A 27,297-nucleotide genomic window follows, 5' to 3' on the forward strand; every position below is an offset into this window, starting at 1 on the left:
ACACTATTGCCTACAGCCTATCACCCCAACTGTGTATCTTATTTTTCAGGAGAATCAATGACAAACTTAATTAAGGATCTTAACACTGAACATTGCAATGTTTGCTAGAGAAGAAACTAGTTCAAGACAGTTATCACTATCAAAGATAAGTTAGTTCTTCTATCACATATTTCATGTTAATAGTGGTGTCATGTTACAAAAGTTTATATCACAAAGAGTCAAACAAATATCTGTCAGCAAGGTTCATTTTGCACAAGCTGACTAACTTTATGTTTATGCATTGACTTACAATAGGCTAGTCTTTTTATCCTAAAACAAACCCATTGGGTTGCTTTGGGGGATTCCTTTTAATCTGTTATGTGGCAGCAATCAGACACAAACATTCCAGAGGATGATGCAATAGCGTTGGTATAGCACTTTCACTTTCGAGTATTAAAACTGCTATGCTCAGAAGTTCAGAAGTAAGAGGACTAGACTACTTAACCCGCCCACTGTTGAGCCCAGCCTACTAAGTCAAAGTCAATCTGGACTATATAATAGCAGCTCAACAGCTAAACACTGGGGAAAGTTTAAAGATCAACGCAATGCAAGTGACGATTTCGGAGGGACAGTCATCAACAATGCATAGGTAATTGTAGAATTGTCTGGTTAGGTTGCTGTGCTTGGAGTAGCCTAAGTCTGCAGCCTACATTGACTTAGCCTATGCCTTTTTGTAACATAATGACGTATTTTGTGATTCAGGAATTGTAGCGAATTATGAACAATCGAACTGTAGCAATTTTCTGAATAGGATTGAGATCGCATAACCTATGAGTTATGTGAAATGTGAAAGTATTGGAAACATAGCCTATTCCTAATGTAGCCTACTATACCTGTGTTTGAGGCAGCTTCAACAACAGACCTCAGTTTGGTCGCTGGCTGATACAGCAAGTTAATAGTGGGCGGTATGAAGGCTTATGTTGGCTCGATGATCAGAGAACAACTTTCCGGATCCCATGGAAGCACAACTCCAGGAAAGACTGTAACGATGGAGATAACATGATATTTAAGGTAGGCCATAGCTTCTTTATGTTTTACTATCAGCAAATATTTTCCACATGTGAGCGCAATTTGTGGCGTTACATTAATGTTCAACTTACCTGTCTTAAAGGAATGGGCCATCGTCAGTGGGAAAATTTACGAGAATCCGAATGACAAAGCCAAGTGGAAGACAAATTTTCGCTGCGCGCTTTCCAGCCTCAAAACCCAGTTCAAACAGTTGCATGACCACTCCAAAGAGTCAGACGACCCACATAAAGTGTATCAGCTTGTCGCTCAACCTGAGTACAGATGTAAGATCTCAGCTACCCCTTGAAATCTTGTTGCAATCTTGAATAGGCCTACCCATGTTCACGTATTAACGTTTTTTCTTTTGTAGGCAGCTACGAAAATCTTCCGGTGAGTTATCCCATGATTGAGGACATCTACACTGAAAACCCAGCGGATTTCTCTCCTGATGATATCGTGGTAGGCTAATATACTTAATATTGAAACGAGTCCGAATATGTTAGGCTAGTCCGTTTATTGAGTTCAAATACAGCCTGTATGCGCCAACAGATGCCCATTGGTCTGGATCAATGACTGGACTTGAATTTGCAGGAGTAATTTAAACACAGCCATGCAGCAGCATCAAGATAATAAGTGTATTATCTCATATTTTACAGGCTGATGAGCTGTGGAACCACATGGTCACCCTAGATCTGAACCCGCAGGCAGGTAGGTCAACCAGCATATAACCTAACCATCTAAACATCTTCCTTCAGCATGATGCGAACTTCTGGGTAGTCAGATTACATCTAACCTAACATAAGTAGCCTTGGAAGCAACATTATGCTTGAAGACTAAGAGTAAATATGGTTGTGTTTTTCATTCAGATCTACAGCCTTGGGTTGAAGGCTATCCTCCAAACAATCAAGTTCTGCCAGAAAACTACCCTCTCCCACCTGTAGGCCTACCAGTGGAGCCTCCTCAGCAGAATAACACACCTGTTGCAGTGGTAGAGCCATACTATCAAGGTAAATATGAGTGCATATCAATGTAAGCATCAAAATCACTCGGTAACACTTTACTTGAAGGTATCTACATAAGAGTGACATGACACTGTCATAACCCTAACACTAACTTGTTATGACAAAAACCCGAATGACACTTGACAGAAGCGAGTGACAGAAGTATTGTCATAAACGTTAATGACTTGTTTATATTGTTTATAACACGTTCATAACACGACAGTGTCATGTCACTCTTATGTAGATACCTTCAAGTAAAGTGTAACCACTGACTCTTACCAGAAACCTATAAAAGTCTCATAGGTGTTAAAGTCACGTCAGAGTTGCAGAAAGCAAACAGCTGCAACCCTATTGTTAATTACAGATTTATTAGAAAATTGTATCATATCCTAGTAGGCCCACATTGAACGATAGCCCCAGCTAGGTATGGAAAACATGAGCCAGCAGCTGTTGTACTGTATCTAGTGAGCAGTGCCATCATGCACATCATGCACTGTGTGAAGGTCACCAAGTGCTGGAGAGGGCACCATTTTTTCCAAATAAATCATATGAGTATGCATAGTTTCAATGTAGACTGCTTTTCACTCTGCAACATTTACAACATAAGAATGTATTCATGCTTTGTTACATAGTGTGATACTTAGCCTACTTACCATGTTGTTACTTTTCCTTTATTGCATTCTCAGCTTCTCTTTTGCCCCCCATGGAAGAGCTGGAGATCTCCATACACTACCGCAGGAAAGAGGTGCTGAAGACGAGGGTGTCGGCACCTGTGGTCCAGCTCCACCACCAGCACGAGATCGGCAACCTGAGTGGCCAGGCTGTGTGTTTCCCCAGCACAGAGGGCCTCCTGGACCACAAGCAGATCATGTACACCAATCGTCTTCTGGAGAGCATCCAGATGGGTCTACTGCTGGAGGTGAATCACACGGGCATCTACGGGACCCGCCAAGACATCCCCTGCAAGGTGTTCGTCAGCACCAGTAATCCTGCCGAGAGCCAGGCCGAGGAACCCAGGAAGCTGGTGAAGAACGAGCGGGAGCCACTGCTCAGTTTTGAGAAATTTGGCAAAGGTGAAGGCCCTCATGGACACACATCTCAAAATAATGTGATGTCTTGAATCTAATAACATTCCTTTTTAAGTTTGTCTTTCTAATAATCTAAATAATGCGTTTTAAGCAGAAACACTATGAGGCCTTGCAAATTAAACTTGCATTATGAAAATAAGCTTGTGCCCAACTTTAGATAGTAGACTGAATGGTAGAAGGGATGTGCAGATACATGTTTATTTTCGATTTAACTGATTCAAAATATCTAAACCCCCCTTTAGACCTAATGGAATTTAAAGAGAACAAGCGGGGATCTCCAGATTACACCATCTACCTGTGCTTCGGGGAGAAATATCCAGATGTAAAGCCCCTGGAGAAGAAACTCATTGTTGTCAAGGTAACTTGTTGCTCTGGTGTTTGTACACGGTCTGTAGATACTGTAGAAAACAAAGTGTCTCGGATTGAGCTTCACACAATGCTAGTCGATCAAGATGTTGTATCAGGAGCACAGAATGGAGATGTGTAAACTGACTGACTGTGAAGCTCAAACTACGGTATCAGCAACCTTTGGCCAGAATTGTGTGCCCCCCCCCCCCCCCATTTTTAACACACATCCCCTTCCCCTCCTCTCTCCTCTGCTGCGCCAGGTGGTGCCGCTGATCTGTCGTGAATTTCACGAGCGCGCTCAGATGGAAGGAGCCTCCTCACTCAACTCTGGCGTCAGCCTGCAGATCTCCCATAACAGCCTGTTTGACCTCATCAACTCCACCTTCAGCCTTCCTATGCAAGAGTGACCTGACTCGAAGGTCCACTCCAGACCCTTTTGGACCAATCTCATGCCATCTTCCACCATGCTTCTTGTATTAACAAATGATTATGAGGGCTATTTTCAATATATGAAATATCTAAAAAGATTTTAGATTAAAAAAAAAAAACCTTCACTCCACTGTCTTGTCACTGTAGTCTCACAGCAGCTGTTCTATCATAATCAATCATATTTCACATACTATAAGTAATATACACATGGATACATATTAGAAAATGTTACATTGTGACCTTGTGTCCACTCCATAGATGTCAGACTAATGTTAATCAGCTGATCAATTATGCAAGGGGTGTGCAATGTTTATTGCATGCTAGAAGTGTTTCTATGACCTTTGTAATTATAATAATTATAATGTTCTCTTTTGAAGAATTTCCTCTTTACCCTATGGGTTGTAAATATTTTTTTACTTTTCAATCTCTGTTGTTTTTTATAAGACCTCTGTTTTTTTTTTTTTTAATATATATAGTTATTTGAAAATGTCTGATGTGATAAACACATTCCACATTTTTTCTGCCTATTTTTCTTTATCTACCGAGTCTCACGTGTTAAGCTGTGTAACATATCATCTGACCTCTGTCAGTTCCTCATTGGCTCTCATGTGGTTGTGTTTTTAGCACTGGCAGAACAATAAAGATGGAGAAGTATGACTCGTAGTTTCCATATGTCTTTTTTATTAAATACATAATTGAAGAAATATTTACAAAACACTTGGGTGGAACCTCCAGTTGCAAGCAGTTTGTACAGACACTGTTAATTGAGTGCAGAGGATGCAGAGTTTTGAGGAAGGGGGTGGTGGGAGGGAGTCCATTCTGGCTACCACTCCTTGGATGTTCGGGTAGGGATATCCGAATCCCCATTACTAACAATGTCACCTGCAAGATACACCCAGTCTACGTACAATTATTAACCATCCAATCAATGTAAAGGAACAATTTACTTCTATCTTCATCCAATCAAGCAGGAGGAAAAATACTAAGGAAATAAACATAATGGGCTGCGGTGTTACTAACTCACAATGATCATGTTCCCTCATCTTCATACTTTTGCCCTAAAAGGCAAACTTTCATGGAAAAAAAAGATACAAAAAAAAAGACCAAATACATTCAAGTCACACCACACAAACTCCTCAATCCCTCCACACAATCATGTTAAAGGAAACAGACACCGCTAAAAGAGAAATAAAAGGGCCTTCAACTAACCCCCATCTCTCATATTTACACACAACTTAGTGACTGTATAATCATGCAGTGTAACTGCACAATACACTACTCTGCCAGATGTGGTGATCTCAGTCAGAAAGTACTTTCAGCACGCTTAAAATGACAACAAAAAAGGCTCTCAAACTAGCATTTCAAGTTTGAGGTTTAATGATGAACCTGGGTCAATAAACTACCTACTTGAAATATACCTGAAACATGTTAGAACAATTTTACATGAGGCTGAGAAATGGTGGTTGGATACAACTCACAGAGCTGTAACTGAACATGACATTTCCTATGTAAATGACAGGCAATTTTACATAACTTCTTCCTGATCTGAAAGCAACCATGTCCAATTAGGATAGATTAACAGTGTTGTTAAGACCAAAGCTATGCTAAATAAGTGAAGATAATTAATATTGCACATTCTGACTGAGTTATCACTCAATTGAGTAAAGTCTCAAAGAAATACATGCATTCAGTGAAGAGACACCCAGAGTAGATTATTCAAACAGAAAAGACAAACAGAAATCAACTACTTTTTAAAAAGTTATAAAACGTGCTGTCCACTAAAATATGAACAGTAATAGTGGGTGTTGGAACACTGCTGGCCTAGCTATGCTAGATTAAGTGTGTTCTTGATCATAGTCATGAGTATCAGTGTGAAGCTGCTGTTGTTGAGATCCAGCACACAAACTATGCTTCAAAAAAAGGCCAGTTTGGGTAAGCACAAACATCTCCTTTTGAGTCGCCGTATCCAGATATTGCGATGTCTCAGTAAATACATCTTTTCTTCCTCATCTCACACTGCAGAGACATACTTTGGATGTGGACACCCTAGCAGAGTAAAGGCTTCTATACATGGTGGTGATTCATCCAGAGAAGTAAAAACCACAGCAGATGCTCAGACAAGTCTACATCCACTGATGGTAAACCATGGGCAAGACAATCGGTGCTCCACACGAGCATTTATGCCTTAGGGATCCAAAGAGGTGGAACCAGAAGAACGAGTTGGTACATGTCATTTCTCATTGAGACTAAGAGGAAAGTTATTGTGGTAATAAACAGGATCTCCTTACATTTATACAGGCATGGATTAAGTGTGAAGTGTGGTGCTATCACATGCAGTTGTCATTTCTTCAACATGCGGTGGGGTATTATTTTACAGAATTTTTGTATAATTGTATGAATTGGGTTTTCTTACAAATGGTGTACAGATGGGGTGTTTCTTAAGGATCTTTACACATACACACAGACACAGACACACACACACACACACACACACACAGCTGACAAAAAGCAGTTGTGACCCCTGTGTTAACAGATGCATGAACACACGTACGCACACACTCAGTCTCACACACACACACACACACACACACACACACACACACACACACACACACACACACACACAGAAAAGGGGAAAGGTGGGGGAGAGCTTATGCAATAGCGCACATGGTTTCTCAAAGCCCTTAAGTCACCCAACAGGGTTATATGGTGGGAGCAGTGATATAAAAAAAACCCTATTAAACAAACAAACAAACAGGTCAATTAGAATTTGATCGTATGAGTAAGAAGACTTCCTGTCCTTGTGTGGGGAGGGATCACTCAGAGCACTTAAGAGTCTTCATCCTCTGGCTGGTCTGTGCCAACTCCACTCCCACTCCCGCTGGATGTGCCCTCCTCTGGCTTCCTGTGTTTCCGGGCATGCTTGTATTTATCCACGTAGGCCTTCACCAGGTTGGCCACCTTCACTGGGTTGATTTCACCGCTCTTGCTGTGGCACACCTAGAATGTAGAGCCAACAAAAGAGACGTCAACAATGGCACTAGCAGCTAAGTTGCCTGAACAAAAGTTGTAAAGTTGCCTGAACACGAGGGTCATTGTCACAAAACAAACATGATCACATATTAGGATATTACATACAAAACGTCTCACTTAATGATCAACTTTGAACAGAGAAAAGGGCAACATGTTGACCTAAATAATAAGAATCTACAGTAATTTCCTGTGTATTAGCCACATTGTGTATAAACCGCAGCACAGTGTTTTATGCAAGTTAAAAGAAACAAAATCATATTAATACCATATTAACTGCATAAACTTCGGCTAATAGTTGGGAAATTACAGTACACAAATTGCATTATAATGCTAATAGGGATTGGTTAAAAAAAATTGATATGAATAATTTAATATAAATTCATGAAATCTTGAGAGCAATGTTTTAATGTACTGTACTCATTTGCCTATTCCCGGAAGTGTGAATGAAACAGATATTAAAGTAACAATTCTTAATGTAAAGATTAATAAAGAATAATTTAATAATGCTTCAAGTTCCAAGTACAATGTAGGCTACAGAATAATTTCTTTGTGAATGTATTTCATATCCAAGCGAAATTGGTCTTGCAACTGAAACATCGCTAAAAAAAAAAAAAAAACCTTCCTTACCTTCTGCACAGCTTTCCGCAGGATGTCCTTGTACTCCTCCTTGGTGATGTCTCTCTTCTGGTAGAAGGGCTTGATAGCCAGCTTCACCTCCTCAATGGCTCTCTCCTGCATGTGAAGCTTCTTCATGTACTGCGGACGGAACACAAAGGAGATGCGCTCAGAGAGACCGCTCTGGGACAGCCATAGGTAATTCCTAAGATAAACTGTAGTGGGGGAAACCATATCAGTTGGCCTGTTAAGGTCAACAGATCGGTTTTCCACACCAGTATTACTATATAATTACTTTGTAAGGGGAAAAAACAAGTTCATGCTTTAGACAGACAGACAGACAGACAGACAGACAGACAGACAGACAGACAGACAGATAGACAGATAGACAGATAGACAGATAGACAGATAGATAGATAGATAGATAGATAGATAGATACTTTATTGATCCCCAAGGGGAAATTCAAGCTTTACCTGTGAATTGAGCAATTCATTTAACAGATGGCTTTCTCTGATTGGTCAAATACATATAGTTGTGACATACTGTGCCAAAATAATCTTGAAGTTATTTTTTTGCTACACCTTGGTCTTTCATAGGTAAATACTTTTGAGTTTTTTTTATGTAACTTTTTGTTAATGTGTTCTATCAGTTGATGGCTAAATACATTATTCAGCATGTCAAGTCAAGCAATTTTCTCTGTGCTATATTTATGAAATTTTAGCCTCACCTGTCTCATTTTAGAGACTCATAATAAGTGACAACATTATCATTTATATTGTGGATGGATGAAAAGTGTTGACCTGGGAGGAAATTCCACTGAAACTATAAATAAATTCTATCAGTGAGGTCACTATGTTTGAAATAGAATCACCGCTACACGCCATCAAGAAAAAAACACAAACAACACACCTGATCAGAGATTAACCTTTGACCAGTGAAAGCGCTTTGTATCGTTCCTTTTACCTTATCAAGAGAGCATAGGTCACATATTCCATCCTATTCTGAAGACTGTGCCAATAACAACATAGAGTTTTCCCAGTGGTTAACTCCTACATCAAGTAAAATTCCAGGGATTTCCATCTCCTCACCATGTCATTGCGGGAGGCTTCTTCCTCATCTCCAGGAGCAGATGCCCCCTGTCCCGAGCCTGGTACTTCCTCTTGGGCCACAGAGGCTGAGGAGGGGGTGGGGGTCACGGCACTGGCTCCCACGATTTCCTGTGGGACCATGACAGACGTACAGAGAGACAGGTCAGATCAAGTGCAAATCTAATCACACCACTGGTCAGGTTTACAGTGTTCCCAGATCAGCCAAAATCACAATCACAATTAAAAGGTGGTCCTGTAGATTAACTGATAGAGCAAGGGGCTAAGAATGTTATGGTTATCAGGTTGACACCGAAGGTACAGACATACATCCATACATACTATATTTTCCTAAAATATTATATTTTAACTTCAATTGTTCTGTTTTCATTTGTGTTATGCTCACTGTGCATGTAGGTTTAGCAGACAAATGGGTAGATCCACCGAAACAAAAAAACGACTTTCCATGACCATGCTTTTTTTTTTCCTTAAGAAAACTAAAAATGTTACGAACATAGCAGCATATTTGAAACCAGTTCCTGTCACATGTCACATTTCCTTAGCTTTGAGATTTGTGAATTGTGTGTGGTCTGCAGTGCTGACAGATTCTCTGGAATAGGCACACATACATACACACGTCTTTTCTTTTTTCATTAAGCATTCCTGAGGGCCAGGCTCTTCCCATTTCTGTGTCAGGTGCAAGTTTCGTTTCATCTGAAACGCTACTCAGATTGCTTCCGCCTCACGTGAGAGCTGCAAGCAGGATCGTCAGACAGCGTCTTGTTAATACTGCCACCCCATGGTCATTAAGAGGTAAAGCAATAAGCCCGCAAATGTAAGAAACCGGCTTATGGTAAACCACTTTCTACCCCAGGAATCCTAAAAGAGTTCAGTTTCAATTCTATTTTAATACTGAAGTCATGCGAGTTCAAGGGGAAATTCCCTTAATCGGAGGCGGTAGATGTCCCAACACATAATTGATGGTGGATAACAATGAAGGCTTGATCAGGGGAATGAAGGCTTAAAGCAGGGGTACATTTTGCACCTGAATGGCCTGTCCCACACATGAATTCAGGCACAGTGTCTGAGAACGTAACAGTAGTTTTGTAATGGTTCACAAAAATCACCTCGGTTAATTACGGTTCAGTTAATTGTCGGTACGGTAAGCCTGTAGGTACTGCAAGCCTAATTCACTGACAATATTGCTGGTGCGCAACGGAAATAGTATTTTAAAAAGGTGTCAAATGGTCTTAAAAGCAGGTGTTCCTAGGCATCTGCCAAATAACACAAACACAAACATAGATGTATCTAAAGGCTAGCCACAAACAAGAACAAAACCTAGTACTGTTTCCCTTTCTTTGAAAGCTCTCCTCTCATATCCTGTTAAAAAGGTCCTGGCGTTCTTACTTACTGTTTGCAGACCCACAGAGACCTACCTATGGATGGAGCTGCTAACACGGTCAGGAAGGACAATGTAGTGTCAAGAATAGAGAGATAAAAATCTGTTTACTCACTGGGGATTATTTGTGGCAGTACAATGCTAGCATGCTGAACTTCGCAATCCACTTCAAGATTTGTTTTTCATCAATAATGTGGTTTAGTTAATCACTTTTTTCTTGAACGGTTTCTTGACAGCTATCCTCACTGGTATCCTATTTAGAGCAAGCCCTACTGAAGGGCTAATTTTAGGACTAAGAATTCCCATTTTCATTTTATCTCCCCATGCCAGGGCTCTACACTAAAAAAAAATCCAGGAGCACTTGTGTGCCCAAGTTAGTTTTTATGCTGGATTCGTGACGTGATTCTATGGTTCGCACCAGTAATGTTTTTCAATGTTGCGGTGTATTTTGTAGACAAACATTGACATGGTTAGAAGATATTCGCACCAGTGCGCCTAAAGATTTTTTACACTCGCACGCTATCATTTTTACTTAAAAGCTTTCATGGGCAAAAACAGCTCACCTGGTTAGACATCTGTGTGGTGTTGGCTGCCTTCCTTGCGCCCTCCAGTTTCTGCTTCTGTTTATAAAGAGCGAGCTCTGGAGACAAGATACAACAAAGAGGACAGTCTCTCATTAAAAATGACCAAAAAGGAGTCATTTGAAGTCATAACCTTTCAGCCATCCACCAAAGACTACATTTGAAAAGGTGGAAGGATAGATTAGGCAACACTTGTATCTAGTTTAGGAGTTGCACACCTATGTTGTGCAACTGTGACATAGTTAGTATAAGTATACTATACTTATACTTATACTTATGTTGTGCAACTGTGACATAGTTGCTCAGATATGTCTATCAGCATTAAAAGCAGATATGTCTATCAGCATTAAAGGCAGATATGTCTATGAGCATTAAAGGCATTGACACTCACTGCTGATTTTCTCTCCTTGAGGCCCATCAGGTTCTTGTATGTTCCAAGTGACCCTCTTGACTGGAGGTTTTGACTTGGAACCCAGCAGGTCCGCAGCATCCTCCGTCTCCTGCTTGTCCGAGCCCTCCACTTCCTGCTTTTCCACGGCCTGAGTGACGACAGCGACATGGCCTTCCTGTTTTTCTGAGAGGGCGTCCGAAGTAGCACCTGTCCCGCTCCCGTCAGTACCCGCCCGCTCTCCCATCTCCTTGAGGTAAAGGCTGTCGAGCATGTAGTCCACATTGAAGTCTTCGTCGGCTGATGACTCCTCCTCCTCTTTCACAAGGTCCATTTGGACCTCCATCTTGTCCTCTGGGTCTGGAGGAAGTGAGGAGCTGATGGCAGAGGGGGTGTTGAGAGGAGGTGGCAGAGAGGCTTTCTGAAGGCTTAGACTGTGTTCAGGAGTGTCTGTACCTGGAGGAGGTGGAGGTGGGGGAGGTGGCGGTGGAACCTCCTCAGGCCAAATGCTCTCCACTTCGATAGACTTGGCTACGCTTGCAGACTGAACTTCACTCCTCATTGTCTCTCCCTGAACAGAAGCGGTGCCAACTCTGCAGTCAACAAGAGAAGACTTCCCTGGCTTAAGGTCCAGTGGTATGGTTGGGTGAATCTTCTCCTCCTTGATTTCTTTGTGGTGAAGCAAATCCTGCTTGAAGGCATAAGGAGAACACATGTCCTCTTGCTCAGACTCGCCCACATGAGGGGACCAAGGTTTTTCCTGCTTGATTTCTTTCAGCAGAGCCAAACAGTGCTTGCTGTCCTGCTCCTTAGGGTCTTCCAATTCTTTGACAATCCTGAGAGCCCCTGAGAAAGCAATCTGTGTCCCCGTCTCCTTCTTGACCGAGAAAGGAAGTTCCTGTTTCACGTCTTTAGCTGCCTTCTCCTCTTTGGCAGTGCCAGTTGAGGCCAGTCTCTTGTGCAAGATCTGAGCAGGGTCCTTATGGTCTCTGGAAGAGGAGGACGACAATAACAGCGAAGATGAGGATGTAGATGATGGTTTTTTGTGGAGGCCTCTGTCTTTCAGGTGAGTGCCCTGTGAAAATGGCTCTCCTTTCTTCCTCTCCCTGGATCGTGATCTTGACCGAGGTCTCTTTCTGTCTTTGGATCTAACTTCACTTGCTCGCTCCTTTGACCTTGAAGAAGGAGGAGAGGGAGTCCTCCTCCTCCTTCTTTCCCTGGAAGAAGACTTGGACCTGGATCTGGACCTTGAGCGTGATCGAGATCGACTGTGCCTCCTGTTTTGGACGCGTCTCTGGTTGTGGTTGACTCTGCCATCATTCCTTTCTCGGTTATCCTGGCGGTGTCTCCTCCTTCGTTCTGCACTGTTGGAGCGTGAACGCCTCTTTTCTCTGGATCGGGAACGCGATCGAGATCGCCTTTTGTCCTTCGAATGAGAGCGTGAGTGTCGTTTGTCCCTTGATCGAGAATGTGACGTGGAACTTGTGTGTTTTTTCTCTCGGGATCTCGATCGCGACCTCCTCTTATCTCTCGACCTCGAACGTGATCGCGAGCGGGATCTCCTCTTCTCTCTAGATCGAGAACGAGATCGAGAGTGAGAACGCCTTTTGTCTCGAGATCGCGAACGTGACCGCCGCCTGTCCCTGGATCGGGAGCCTGACCGAGAGCGTGAGTGCCTCCTCTTCCGCTCCGAAGCCTTTGGGGCTGGGCTGTCCCCCTTCTTCCTCTCCCTGGAGGAGGACCGCTGGTCGCTCCTCCGCACCTCTTCTCCCCTCCTTCCACTTCCACTGTCAGAGCTGTTTGCAGGGGGCAGTTGATGATCCTGTGCCGGCCCATGGCTCCTAGAGGGCGACTTTGATTTGTCGGGGCGTGCACCATCCTCGGGCTCTGATTTGACCTCCGTCTTGACCTTCTGGTCACTGGTGTTGGTGTGACTGGGTGAGGGACCCGAACTGGAGCTGGAGCTGGAGCTAGAGCTGCTGCTGGAAGGGGAGCTGGGTACAGAGGTGTGCTGGTGGGCTTCCTCTTTCACCTGATTGTTGTCAGGAGTGTTACTGCAGTTGATCACCTGAGGAATTTCACAGAGTTGTTCAGGGTGTTCTGGTACTTCAGATATGTTTGCGAACATGTCTTCATAATCGTGATCATCATCTTCTGACTCAGGCTCGTTCTTCATCTGAACAGCAGTGCCTATGTGATCCTCGACCTTCACCGAAACTTCTTCCAGAGGCTCTTTTTTCACTGGGCAAGTCACTTCATCCTTAGCTCCCTCTTTGCGTAATAACCTAGGCTTCTTCAGCCAAAACCCGGGTCTCTCACTGTCTGAGTCCGAGTCCGAGTTAGAGTTTGTGGGGTTCGAAGGGTCGTACACATCTGGCTTGGCTGAAGTGTCTTTGCTGTTAGGTTTTGAAAAGAGTATTATGGGTTTGCCCTGTTGTTTCTTCAGTGTCCCCGTTTGCGTTGGATCTAAGGGGTTAGATAACCTTCGGGACTGCCATGAACTCCCACTGGCGTTGATGCGAAAGCTCACTGAGGACGATGATGATGCTCCCGAAGAGCTGGCAGAAGAAAAAGAGGAGGTAGAGGAAGACATAGCAGATGAGGAGTTCAAGCTGGTGAAAGATGACGACGTCGATGATGACGACGTTGCCCCCACCCGCTCTGGCCTCTGCTTGGGGGCCTCTGTGGTTCTACCCTGCTGGCCTGAGCTCGCCCCCTGCTGGTCGGCGGTCTGCTGCCGCACCTGGTTTCCTGTGAGGCTGTGGAGGGCGTCTGGGAAGCCATTACTACTGCTGCTACTGCTGCCGCCGCTGCTGCGCCTGTTGCGGCTGCTAGTGCTACTGCTACTGCTCTCTGCCTGGCCACTGCCACCACTGCCGTCTCGCCTGATTTTTGGTATCCTAGGTAACACAGACACATCCACCCACACGGGCTTGGGAGGGGCTTTTTTGGATGCTGGTGGGCCGTCCTCCCTGTGTCTGTCCACCCTATCCCTGCTGGATGACCGAGGGTGAGTGTGAGCGTGGGCGTTTCTGGAGCCAGGAGATGCGACTGAGCCCTGAGAGAAGCCGGGCCTGGGGATGAGGCCGGGCGGGTGTAGGCTGGAGTGCGTATGAGCGGAAGGAGACCGGAGACCGGGCGACGAGGCTGGAGTGAGAGGAGGGAGGATGGGGCCTGCGGCAGAGCTGGGAGGTGGAGAGGTGCTACTGTGAGGGAACTGCGAAAGATCGGCTTCCCCGTTGGGCAGGAAGTGACTTGGACCACCTTCACTCACGCTGCCGCTCCGAGTAGGCGTGGATTTTGGTGATTCAACACTAACTGCGGGACCAATATAAACATATATAGAGTAAGAATGGAAATCCATGCCTGCTCTGAATCAAAAATGAAGCACACTGTAACACCTCTCTTCAGATTTATTTCAGAGCACAGGAAGTCACTACTTTTATAAAAGTAAGGATTTTAAATCACTACAGCAAAAACATGCACTTTCAGGTTTCTTTTTCCCTGAGCAAGATCACATCACGTCATACGAAGATATCAAGTGATTGATGACAGTATCAAACATAACAATAACATCAAGATGATAAGATTGACAGAATGACTAACCGGCTTTGATAGCTTTGAGGGTGCCGTCTCTGTTGATGACCACGTCAGAGCTGTCCATCATCAGCATGCTCTGGCTGGAGAGGATGCTGCCCAGTAGGTCAGGGACCGAGGCCGCCTCGGCCACCTCCTCCCCCTGAGGCATACTCAGACCACGCCTGCAGAACAAGAACAGCCTGTGTCAGCTTTTCAAGAAACTCTAACTTGGATGTATTTATGCTTTACATTTGTATGGGGAGATGGTGGTGTTGTAGCTAAGGAACTGGACGAACGAGTGGTGGCCAGAAACTTGTACGTTTGAGTAAGTTTTGGGACCTAAACATTACATAGAAAAACTTCTAGCAAAATCTGAGATGGCGCGGCAACCATTTTCCTGGATTATGTCTGAGTTGTCTGGTTATGACCCACTCGTCTTACTCTTTTTTTTGAGAGAGAGATGGGGTGTGATCGGGAGTGATCGGGAAATGACCGCAGGTCGGATTTGAACCTGGGTCCCCGTGGGCACTTAGACCCGTACATGGTATGGACGCTGTAACCTGTTGCGCCACAGCACCCCCTTCACACGTCTTAGTCTGAAAGAGCCCAACACCATTACACAGATTCAGGCTTAATGTTGTTTGTGGACTTAAGTTAAGTAGCATTATGTATGAGAGCGTGCGTGCAGGTGTGCATGTGTGTGTGTGCGTGTGTGAGAGCGTGTGTACAGTAATTTCCTGTGTATTAGCCACATTGTGTATAAGCTGCAGGACAGTGTTTTATGCAAGTTAAGTTGTATAGACCCTTTCAACAATAAAAACAAAAACAATGCTTGAACGTTCTATTTGGTTCCCAATCTACTTCCTCTGCATTAAGATAACTTATTACACGGCTCTTCAGAGTGCTGCAGAAAGTTCCATTCACATGAATGGGCCTTCCCAACGTTCGGGCCTCTGTTAAATCTATATAAATCACAGGCAAAGTATATAATCACTGCTGTCAATGGCAACGGGTTGATTAACGTCTTTCATATCCCTCCGCAAGAATTCCGTTCGCTTATTGCAATGGAATTTCATTGAAAGGGAAAGTAAGCTAGTAAGACGTTGCCACGCAACACCTGAAACTGTCAAGTTCTATCTGTGTGGCGAACTATTTATTTTGTCAGTGGAAGACACGAAACGGTAGCAAAATCATTTTTAAAGATTCATTGTGTTAGGTTTCTTTTCTCGTTTTGGCAAGTAGCCGTGTAATAAGCGGGATAATGTATAAGTCCCTTCAGGTCGAAGCAAAACCCCTCCGCTGCGCGTCGGGGTTCTGTTCTCCCTGTCGGGACTTATTTTCTGATAATTACCGGCGGACAATACATTATCCCTTACAAATGGAATGTTAAAACGGAAGCCTTGTGGGGCCAACTATGATGCTGATAATAGAACTATCTTGAAAGGGTCTATACGGCGCGGCTATTAGTTGGGAATTGCCGGTATGTGTGTCTCTACCTTGACATGCCTGCAGCCACAGGTCTGGCCACAGGTTGGTGAGAGCGCATGGCGGATCGGGACAGGCCCCGGCGCTTCAGCTCCAGCAGGGACGGGGCAACGGGGGCAGGCTCCTCCTCACTGCACACACACAGCAGCATTGGACACACTCACATTACATTTACATTTATTCTGTAACTAACGCTTTTATCCAAAGAAACTTACTCATGAGGAGTAACTTTCAAGGTACAGTGCAATAGGGGACCAATTCAACTTAAATGTAATACTATTAATACATACTATTACTACACGCATAACTTATAGTAAGTATGGGTGTTTCATGAATAAACTATTCCCATTTGGATACAGCACTTCAGGCTAACTTTGACAAACTTTAACTGTTGACAAATTCAGTGCTATTTGCGTTACCACGTGTTACCACGTGTAAAAAGAGTTACCACGTGTCTGTAATGTAATAGCTCTTGTTTACTGGCAAAACAAATCGGTTGTAATTTAATTTAATCTGATTCACTTAATCTGAACGCAACAGCCAAGAAATTTAATCTGAACACAACAGCTAAGTAATGCTGTTGTTCCAGTGTTGTTAACATACACTTGATCAAAGTCGTCCAGATCGTACGGGTCCCCGTAGATGGACAGAGAGGCGGCCCCGATGTCGGCCCGCATGCTGCCCAGCGTGGTCTCTGAGGGACGGTAGACCGAGGGGAGGGAGGAACCGTTCTTGGCCTTCTTGATCCCTAGATTACGGGCGATGCGTCCACGTGAGGTGGGCTGCTTTTTTGCAACCTGGAAAAAAAAACGTGTTGAGTATGCTTAATGAAATGATCATCAAGACTCTGAAAGGCAATTAAAAACATCATACTACAACTTGTCAAGTATAGTACAAGATAAGATGTAGTTTTGATCGTAAGGTCTGGTATAATTTGCGAACCATTAGTATTATGTGTGTCTTTTGTTACAGAAAAGTGATGTGTATGCAATGTAAATATAATGCAATGACTACATTCCTGAAGGCACAATGATGTAGACAATCAAAATCCCTGTGCATTCTACAGTTAGTTTTTATACATTCTTCTGGTTTTAACAACTAGAACAAAGACACACAAAAAAAAAAAACAGATATTCACCTTCAGAGCACTGCTGCTATTTTTTTCATACAAGTTCCTTTGCTACTAAGCAAAAGTTGCTCACCAGTTTCCTTCTGGACTTGGTCCTCCTAACTCGCCGTTTTCTCCTCTTCACCCTGGTTCCTGTAGCTTTGCCTTTTTTACCATCGCCATCACAGGACTTGCCACTTTTGGTGCTCTTGCGCTTCACTGGAAAAGGAAAGCAGTTGAATTACTGAGTGGTGCTGCATAGGTCAAACCCATAACCCGCTGGTTGACCTGCGTTCGGGTAAGATGTCCAGATAATATTGTGGATGGGTCGGGTCAAAATCACATATATAGCAGTGTTCCAAATTGTTCAGTGTTGTAAATATCCATGTTCAAAATTGCTTGTGAATTGCTAGGCTTTGTAGCCTATTAGGCTAAAGTAGGATTGTGTTTTCCTTAAGTGCCAGCCTATCCAGTAGATCTTGTTCAGATTACACCACCAAAACTTTTTTGATGACCAGCAAGAGAGATAAGAAATGTGAGGAAAATGCATTGTGTATGAGGGAGAGTGTGTCCAGATGAAATTACTAAGCTAGATTGGATTGTCCCATTAATTGAAAAGGGCTCTTATTTGTTCTTGTAAAATAAGGAAACATTATCACATATTCATAGGTCGGTTTTGGGTCGATGTTTAACGCATATTTTGGGATGGGGCAGATTGGATCTCCTAATGGGTGGTGTGGGTGCAGATAATAAACCCCCCCAAATCCTGCATTTCTATCCCGCCGACTAAAAGCTGAAAAGGATGAACAAAACTACTGCAATACTACTGTAAAAACTCAACAACACCAACAGGACATCACAAAAAAGCTCAAATTAAGAGCATTCATTTGATGCAGAACAGATCAGAGACTCATAGAACACAACAGAGACTCATAGAACACAACAGAGACTCACCTGTCCTCCTTCTCCTCCTGCGACGGGCGGGCCGCGGGGTGAGGTCACGCACGTACACAGCTGTGCTCAGACCAGCCACCACAGCATTGATGGTCTCATCCAGCCAGGTAGACTGAATCCGGTACCTGGGTGTAAACTGCACACACCAACACACATCACTCTCCATGCCATATTACACCAGTCATGCACATGCCTTGTACATCAACATATTACAGAACAATTATCAATAAACTAAACTCACAAGGTGCTAACGGTCACAAACATCAATGCAATTGAACACACAAGCTCCCATGATCATAGAATTCATTCAACACACTCCAGATCACTCCATATGCAATTCTAAGCAATTCCAATTTGTTATTGAAAAGTAAACTCTCTAAAAGCACATCTAAACTTCCAGTGGAGAATTTTAATACATTCTCCAAACATTAGTGGTTTTCACTATTAGTAACTATACTTCAGTGAGCTCTTTTCCAGAACACAAGAAGAAGAACAACAACAACAGATTGTAAAACCAAATCGAATCTCCTCTGGGTGCAGACTCAAACAGGCGCTCTACTGCATCTGACCTTAGGGCAGTACAAACGAACACCCCAGCCCAGTGAGCTGCTGAGCCAGTTAGTGGAGTTAGAGACTAGTTGGGGAAGCAGCAAAAGCGCCATGCAAACCTGTCCGTTCCTGGCGGCACGTGCAGAGGCTGCGGTGCGTGCCTGGGTGATGCGGTGGCGGTTCACACTGGCCCGGACCCGCTCACTCTGCTGCGTGCGGGCGATGGCGCGCGTGGGCCGCGCAGCGGGTGGATGCGATCGGCTTGTGGTTGGTTGGGCGATAGACAGAGACTCCTCCTCACTGTCAGGAGCAGCTCCTGAAACAATGGTAACAAGCGGAGTCAAACAGGGACCTTGCTGGATAAGTGGAGGCAGCTCTAGTTCTAGTTCATCCCACTCTTTCTTCAACATCAAATTCAAGAACTTTTCAAAACCTTTTCCAAAAAAAATTAACGACTTAACACAGCATATTTTGAGACAAAAGTGAAGGTACATTTTATCAACATGACAATTGATAGAGAATTCTATGGCGATAAAATTGGCACTATTGCTAAGGATCCACAACAGTTACGTAATTCAGTAATAGGACACGTCCCATTATGACCACTGCATCGGTGGTACAGTAGTTAGCTTTGCTGATTTCCAAGCAAATTACCTGGGTCATTAGCAGACACTGTTGTCCAAAGTGACTATTATGTCAACTATATTACTTTTTGAAGCCATGTCAAGGGGGCACCCCGATGTACTGAAATGTACATATATGTATTCGGTATGAACCCATTATAAAAATCATGCTTCAGATTCCATCACACGATATGTGAGAGCATATAAAAATAATACTGTGCTAAATGTTATGATCACACTGCATTAGCAAATTTTATTTTCCATATACTTACTTGAGTTGCGGTTGTTGGCAGCACACTCTGGGCAGAACCATTCTTCCACAGGCACGGTGTCCAGTGGAGGGGTCAGACACTCCATGTGGTACCTGCCACCACGGGGGAAGACTTTACAGGTAAGCATTTTAGAGGGAATAGAAAGAGACTTTGTAATGAGGGGAGACAGCACTCAAAGAATCTCCCATAGAAATGTATGATGTTAGTTCGTAATGCAAAGATGGCAGTTGTCTACACATATACTGCCCGAAATAAATGCCTGATAAGTGCCCAAAATGCGTTGCGATATGGCCACCGAGTGGTGAGCAAGGAAAATTTCTGTGCCTGAAGTGATCAGAATTTTTTTAAGCAGTTATAAAATACCTACTTTCAAATCTTACATAGTCTGAAATAAGACTGAAACTTTGAACCCTGATAGTACCAAATCATCTGAATCTCAATAGTCCAGTCTTTTGAAAACAAAACAAACTATTTTGTTCATATTCTGTAAGTTGCTCTGAACAAAAGCGTTCGCAAAAAACTATGACACATGTAGGAATTATTATTTCACAGTGAGATTTGTTCTGAAGATGTTTTTTTCCATCATGTCTGATAAATCATTTAGCATCTTGCAACACTTTTAACATCACAGACATGTTCCTATCAAAACACAGGGCTTAAAATTAATTTTTCAAAATAGGGGGGAATTCCCCCCTTAGGTTAGTAGGGGGGATTTACACAATTTGGGGGGAGGGGGGGTTCGATTCTGATACCAAGTCAAGAATTGCGATTTCGATACTTCTCCGATACTTTTTAAAAAATGTGTTTGATTTTGGGGCCCCCACCACCCTGATGTCATCAGTAATATATACTGTAGTGGGATCATTCACAACAGTGGACATCCTAGATTCTTCTTGACTCTCTCCACACACAATGTTAAATTCATATAGAGTGTATTTAGTTAATAATGTATTTTTTAATGTATAGCATTTTACTAGTAATTACTAGTAGCTAAACATATTTAGTAATTTGAATGCTTCATATTGACGTTTAAACACTTAGGCATATCTTTAATGTGGTGTGTACATGTAGGTCTAATTGAGTGCACATTGGTGATGAGCATATATACTGTCAGTATATATATCTATGGGTGATGAGTAGGTGTAATTGAGTGCCTGTCACTTTAAGAAATATGTGAGAGTAATTAGCCTCCCTTCAGCCTGACGGTTTTAGGCTAGTCGCTAGTGAATAAAAGTTGTGCATAGTGCATAAGGATATGTGGATGCAATTCATTATGTTTTCTATGTCATTAGATAAAATAAATGTTCAAAAAACTAACAAGTCGAAGACAATCTTTCTGGGATCAAGTGTTGACGTGACCTGAGCTAGCAGGATAGTTACCAAGGAGCTCTTTCCAGATGTAAAAGTTTGCCATGGTTGCATAGCCTATTTGCGTAAGCGCAAAGTGGTTCTCTCTCTCTCTCCGTGTGTGTGTGTGTGTGTGTGTGTGTGTGTGTGTGTGTGTGTGTGTGTCTGCGTCTGCATGAGGCTATGTTCAATTCAACTCGGTAGTTGATCCGTCCGGTCAATAGCCCCGCATTCACGCCACTTCATGATTATATTAACGTCATCAGACAGGCTGTAAAAGTATATGCGGGAATTTCTCGCATTATGATGGCTAGAGTTGCGGGACTTGAACAAATTATGCGCAATACCCGCAATCCCGCAGTGAAATTTAAGCCCTGAAACATCCCCACAGACAACAGATGAGATGAGAGATGAGTATTGTGAAGAACATTTTGTAACCCTTGTGTCTCTATCCTGTCAGAAGCAATTACTCTACGGATTACGAAACAGTCTTTTCACTCTCTTAAATTACTGCACAACTCCCTGGAGGGGATCTAACAAATTTGATACACACAGATATAAGTCATTTCCTGTATGGATGAGGAAGGCTGCACAGGGCCTGATGCATAGATATTAGAAAGCTAGATACCGCATCGGGCTCCAGAAGGTACGTAAATAGCGCCGCCATCTTGGTGGGGGCAACAATCACTGGAGGCCAATGGAGGAACATGTGACTCTGACTGGAAATCAGACAGGTGTCTCTGATTGCCGGCAAGTGTTTCCCATAGACAGTAAGGGTGTTGCCCCCACCAATATGGCGGCCGCGTTTACGATGCCACCTAATAGAACTCAACAGACAATGCAGTATCTAGCTTTCTAATACCTATGGCCTGGTGTGTATGAGTGACAGCAGGAAATAGGATGAACGGCAGTGGAGCGAGTCACTCACCCGGCGTCACAGCCATCACACAGCAGCAGCCGGTCCTCACGGTCGCTACCACCACACACCTCACAGCTGGTCTGCTCCAGGTCCAGATCCACCTGCTCCTCCTGACCAGCCTTTATAGGCTTCTGGACAGTGATCTACACACACACAAACACACACACACACACGCACACACACACACAAACCCACACACACACACACACAAGCATGCACACACGCACATGACATATAAACAAGCACATACACAAACCCCAAATCCACCATTTAATGTTTATGAAGGTGAACACAGTCAGTCTACACCTCTGATTAAAGGGAGGCTAATAAATGTTTTCTTTGAGTCTGACTGACAACCAGTCAGACTTAGGAAAGCAAGGCTGATGCACAAAGGATGCCATATAAATAAAATATATAGGCCTTTATAATGAAAACTAAATGTTTTACACATTATAATACATATTTCCCGTTAGGCGTATGACATCTGTCTCTTGATTGTTGGACGGCATGAGATTCAGTTATTGTACATTCTAAACAGGATAGTTCCTGTTTTCAACTATGAGTAATCAATCATGCCAAACAATGTCGTAAACACAATGAAATAAATATGAAGTTCAGTTCATGTCAATACTTCAACTGTCAACTTGACATCGATCCAATCAGCCAATCAGAATCCATCAAATTTTAGACATCACATTCATCAACACAAGAAGTAACTTTCCTCATCATTGGTCAGTGTGGACGCTAATGTTGTTATAGTTATCGTTCCTAATTAAAGGTACTGTAAGCGATTCTAAGCGAGTTCTAAGTCATAACACTTTTTGTCACATGCAGGGAATATCTCATCATCCGCTAACTGTCCATTCTGTAAGTCCACTGTAAAAAACACAGCCCTTGCTACTGGAGTAAGGGCTTCTACACACAGTTGCGTTCCGTCAACGCATGCCAGTGGGTGTTCCCGATGGTAGCTATGCAAATGACTTGAAGTATAACCGCAATTTGATTGGTTGGTGCCGTCCGTCGATTGGCTTGATTGGCCGGTGCCGTCTGTCGGTGCAGCAACAGTTGAACTTCTCAACGCGAGCGACGGGAGAAACGTGATGCAATGGACCCACAATTCAGTTTGGCAACGGATGACGTGAGCCCATGCAAAGTGAATGGGATGCGTCTCCAGCACTGCAACGCACGCAACTGTGTGTAGGAGTCGTAAGCCTGTCCCCGAAACTAGAACAACATTCTTCTATCCCACCACTGACAGGAGGAGGTTCATGCTCTGGAAAATGTCTACAAAATGTTGACAAAGCTAATTGCCACCACACTGGTTTCCTTTTCCACCAGCTGTGCAGTGGCACATTCTAGATATGCACCAAGTCTATTGTCTATGGATGTTGCCTCTGGGACACCTCTGATTGGTGGAAATGAGGGGTAGGCTTTCCCCCATGATCATTCTACTGATTCTGGTCTGTTTACCATCTCACACAATAAATAACCAATTACCTCATCTCATTACCTAAATTGATTATCTGAAGACATCAGAACTGTATATAAACCAACAAATACTTACAGCTTTCTGAACTTTCCCTCCAAAACATTTCCTTAGACAGATGGTCTTGAAGACTATCCTGTCTACTGGGCAGGAGTTTGCATTCTGACAAGAAAGGAAAACAGTACAGTGTAAACTATTTGAATGGTCATGATATAAATTCAAAACATTTAAATGTCCATGCTATTAACTCTATTACAAAGGCTATAGCACAGCTGACAAATATCATGCATCAGAAGATGTTCTCAAACATCTTCTAAAAACAAATCAAGAAAATGATTACAATCAAACTCAGACAAAGGGTTAATGAATATTATATTATTCCTGGTTAATAATGAAGACACCCCACCACACACAGCATTTCCACATGGGCATAGTGTTGCTTGGACTGGTTATGTGAGAGGCTCGTGAGTGAGGTGGGGAGACGCACCTTAGACCACTCCAGAATGCAGTCCAGACAGAAGTAGTGCTCACAGCTCTCAGGCGTGGCCACAGGCTGCTCATGGAAGGAGTTGAGGCAGATGGGGCATTTCTCTGAGTCCTCGTCTGAGCTCAGGCCAGCCAGATCCACAGCAGTTCCCCCAACTGCCCCCTCCAGCTCATTTCCAACCTCCTCAACTGGCGAGGAAGAGAGAGTACATTAATGGCTGTATGAGGAAAGAAAACTTATAATTGAGGCATTGACTGCAGCGGTATGCTGACGACACCCAGCTCTCCTTATCTACCAAACCCACTGCCACTCTTCCGCCAGCTGCAATTACTGCCTGCCTCCATGACATACACTTGTGGATGACAGAAAACTACCTGAAGCTGAATAGCAGTAAGACTGAGCTGCTAGTGGTTGGCTCCAAATCAGCTCTTGCTAAGATGGAACCTTTCACCCTTTGTGTAGATGGCAGCACCATCCCTTGCTCCAACCAGGTCAAGAGCCTTGGTGTCATACTGGACAATGCACTTTCATTTAGTGCGCACATAAACAGAATGTCTCGAAGTGCCTTTTTCCATCTAAGGAACATTGCACGGCTTCGCCCAGTGCTCACTCAGCAGAGTGCAGAAGTCCTTGTAAATGCGTATGTGACATCCCGCCTTGACTACTGTAATTCCATCTTGTCTGGAATCCCTAATAAGCTACTCCATCGGCTCCAACTGATTCAGAATTCTGCAGCTAGGATCATAATGGGCTCCAAATCCACTAGCCATGTAGCACCATTGCTTATGCAACTGCACTGGATTCCAGTTGCCTACAGAATACGTTTCAGGCCCCAGCTGTGGCGCAACGGGCTGGGGCACCTGCACCGTACGCCGGCGACCCGGGTTCGATTCCCGCCCCGTGGTCCTTTCCGGATCCCACCCCTGCTCTCTCTCCCATTCGTTTCCTGTCACTCTCCACTGTCCTATCATTAAAGGCACAAAAAGCCCCCCCCAAAAAAAAAATACGTTTCAAAGTCCTGCTCCTGGCATACAAGGCCCTACACAATTATACCCCCACCTTCCTCACTGATCTCTTGGAATTTTGCACAGAATACACACCCCTGCCCGCTCACTAAGATCCTCCTCAGCAGGCCTACTGCATGTACCTAGTGTGAACCTCAGCACCCTGGGAGAGAGGGCTTTCAGCTACATCGCCCCCAAGCTGTGGAATTCACTGCCAGACTACATCAGACACTGCGACTCAATTACTGACTTTAAAAAGATTTAAAACCTATCTCTTCAAGATGGCTTATGGACTGGACTGACTGACTTTTACTTTAATTTTTATGTTATGAGATGACTATAATTTTAACAACCTTTTTGTTTGTGAAGTGACCTTGGGTGTCATGAAAGCCGCTTTAAATAAAATGTATTATTATTATTATTATTATTATTATTATCTACTAAACACATCATCGCACCTCAAGGTAAGGATAGGTATACTTTCACTGTGTTGTTAGTTGGCAGGTTTCACTAATCATTTCTAATAATGTACTAATGTGGCAATGCAAAAGAATCTCAGCTGCTTGCAGCTGTCTCATACCATCACTGTCGTCCTCATCCTCCTCATCTACTTCTCCATCAAGGATATCTTCCTCGTCTTCATCACTCCCTTCACTGTCAGTCTCTTCCTCCTCCGATTCTTCCCCCTCATCAGAATTGTCCTCTGAAAAGAAGGCAAGGAGTCATTTAACACAGAGGCCTCAAACCACTCACAAATATTTCTATTAACATGACTGAGAGAGAGCAGAGATGGAGAACTGTTCATAGATTATTTTATGACCATAGCTGTTAAATGGGCCTGATGAGAAGATCTACCCACCAGGACTGAAGAACTAACCGTCAGAAATAATAGAAGTTGCCGGTCGCTTGCCCTTGCCATGGGAAGCATTTCGGTTGATCAGCTCGTCCTGGCTGTCCTCCTCGTCCATAGCTACTCATCAGAAAACCTTCGCTGCACTATTTCACCAGTCTGGGTGACAACGGCCACTACAATAAGGAGATTGTATGCATTAGTTCTACTTGTTTATTGTCAAACGGCTGGTCATCAACCTATGGTGTGCATCTGTCAATAAAATCGGAGGTAGAAAAAATTATTGAGAACTACTGGGTCATTTGATGTAATGAACAGTCTGTTACGTTTACACAACAATAAACGTTACTTTGAATACTGCACTTCTGGTCTTTCATAACTCTTGGGATAACAAGCTAACATCTAGTACTGTTGGTGTGATTATTGTAACTATACCTACCAACTAACATGGGCATTGCCTTTACCAGTAATGAAACAATTGTAAAGAAATCAAACAAGTTTGTGGTTGAGGCGCGTGTCAACAAAACAAAACAAATTTGTTGTCATACGGGTCAGTTCGAGGACAGCTAGGTTCGATGTACCCAGACAGCTAACGCTAGCTAAAATTTGCGTGTAGTTGAACGTGCGCTATTTTTTACTTACACACTCGAAGCAGCGCATACGGTGCAACAGAAACACCTGACATCACAATATAAATACATAAATCATATGCAAAATCGAATTATCCTCAAGCTGTTTATACCCTTTTAGCAAGAGGCTAACCACTGGGCCCAGCAAACACTTTTGACAAAGTGAGTACCGTCAGCTAATGCTAACTAGCAAAAGAACTAGCATCTACCCAACCATAATTGTTAGTCATTTTGTTAGCCTTGGGAAGGTGAAACATTGAGAGTTAAACAGGTTAACTGTTTTCGCTAACATAACTGGACGAGAGATATATTCACATACCTCGCCAACAGGATATACTATGATCTAAACACGGACACCAGTTAAAGCATCTCGGCTGACAGGACTAGCTAGCTAGGTAGACAACACGAGAGCTTGATAGCAGGCTAGCTCGCTAACGTTAGCAGTTACCCATGTTTTCAGACCTGACTTGAATCTAATTTTAACTCAGGTACGCCTGATATCATGCTGATTTGTAACGTGGGTACTTTATTCAAAGGTATTACGTATATTTTTTTACTTAAGGAACATTTAATTCATTTGTCCATATGCCAAGCACCTACCCTAAATAGTTGTGTTAGTAATTTATTTGTTTTAATAAGGAAAGTCCGCGATTTGTGCGTTGACTGACGCTGCCGGCTGGGAATAACGACGGAAATGGCTGATCGCACGCAAATCACTGTGACACTCTTAAAGGGAAAGTACTTAAACGCATTGGCGTCTAAAACGCGACTCGCATCTGATTTGTGAATTATTTTCCATTTCTGTCATGTTGCCACCGCAATTCCAAATAATATTGCAATTTATATAATATTGCAAATTGCATTTTGTTACTGATTTTCTCACGTCAAACTGTTGAATCCACCCTCTCATCCACGAAACATATGTTATGTAATAGTCTGCGGAGAATGTGTTGATGTGAGAATGTCCCACCCCCATACTGATGTACCCCC

At 43.3% G+C, this 27,297-nt stretch overlaps 2 protein-coding genes across 7 annotated transcripts; one reads left to right on the forward strand and one right to left on the reverse strand.

Moving 5' to 3' along the window:
- The first annotated feature begins 471 nt into the window (after window positions 1-471).
- irf7 (interferon regulatory factor 7) lies at window positions 472-4,570 on the forward strand. The gene is made up of 9 exons (XM_042109658.1): window positions 472-628; window positions 888-1,050; window positions 1,151-1,331; window positions 1,418-1,506; window positions 1,704-1,755; window positions 1,914-2,054; window positions 2,735-3,121; window positions 3,379-3,494; window positions 3,745-4,570. The coding sequence occupies exons 1-9, from the start codon at window positions 585-587 to the stop codon at window positions 3,889-3,891; spliced, it is 1,320 nt and encodes a 439-aa protein (XP_041965592.1). The 5' UTR covers window positions 472-584; the 3' UTR covers window positions 3,892-4,570.
- phrf1 (PHD and ring finger domains 1) lies at window positions 4,380-26,995 on the reverse strand. Of its 6 annotated transcripts, none has more exons than XM_042109652.1 (18): window positions 26,908-26,995; window positions 25,706-25,854; window positions 25,409-25,531; window positions 23,825-24,012; window positions 23,416-23,499; window positions 21,861-21,994; window positions 19,586-19,677; window positions 18,810-19,006; window positions 18,142-18,277; window positions 17,282-17,406; window positions 16,683-16,876; window positions 16,091-16,210; window positions 14,622-14,776; window positions 11,019-14,333; window positions 10,610-10,686; window positions 8,651-8,779; window positions 7,574-7,702; window positions 4,380-6,913 (listed from the first exon to the last, which is right to left on the reverse strand). In XM_042109652.1, the coding sequence occupies exons 2-18, from the start codon at window positions 25,794-25,796 to the stop codon at window positions 6,743-6,745; spliced, it is 5,460 nt and encodes a 1,819-aa protein (XP_041965586.1). In that variant the 5' UTR covers window positions 25,797-25,854; window positions 26,908-26,995; the 3' UTR covers window positions 4,380-6,742. The 6 variants fall into 6 exon arrangements, with proteins under 6 accessions (XP_041965586.1, XP_041965590.1, XP_041965585.1 ...); XM_042109656.1 differs by lacking the exon at window positions 26,908-26,995 and adding an exon at window positions 26,627-26,856 and having other exon boundaries at window positions 18,852-19,006; XM_042109651.1 differs by lacking the exon at window positions 26,908-26,995 and adding an exon at window positions 26,627-26,856.
- Window positions 26,996-27,297: the final 302 nt, after the last annotated feature.

The sequence above is a fragment of the Alosa sapidissima genome, chromosome 11 (assembly GCF_018492685.1).
Source record: "Alosa sapidissima isolate fAloSap1 chromosome 11, fAloSap1.pri, whole genome shotgun sequence".
Taxonomy (NCBI): domain Eukaryota; kingdom Metazoa; phylum Chordata; class Actinopteri; order Clupeiformes; family Clupeidae; genus Alosa; species Alosa sapidissima.

Excerpts from the sequence above, each read along its gene's own strand:
- irf7 (XM_042109658.1), top strand. The coding sequence starts at position 585 with ATGCAAGTGACGATTTCGGAGGGACAGTCATCAACAATGCATAG. Across the intron at positions 1,332-1,417 it reads CGCTCAACCTGAGTACAGAT|GCAGCTACGAAAATCTTCCG; the intron begins GTAAGATCTCAG and ends TTTCTTTTGTAG. Across the intron at positions 3,495-3,744 it reads AGAAACTCATTGTTGTCAAG|GTGGTGCCGCTGATCTGTCG; the intron begins GTAACTTGTTGC and ends CTGCTGCGCCAG.
- phrf1 (XM_042109652.1), bottom strand. The coding sequence starts at position 25,796 with ATGGACGAGGAGGACAGCCAGGACGAGCTGATCAACCGAAATGCTTCC. Across the intron at positions 14,777-16,090 it reads GTGGCTGCAGGCATGTCAAG|GCGTGGTCTGAGTATGCCTC; the intron begins GTAGAGACACAC and ends CTTGTTCTGCAG. Across the intron at positions 14,334-14,621 it reads CCTCAAAGCTATCAAAGCCG|TTAGTGTTGAATCACCAAAA; the intron begins GTTAGTCATTCT and ends TTGGTCCCGCAG.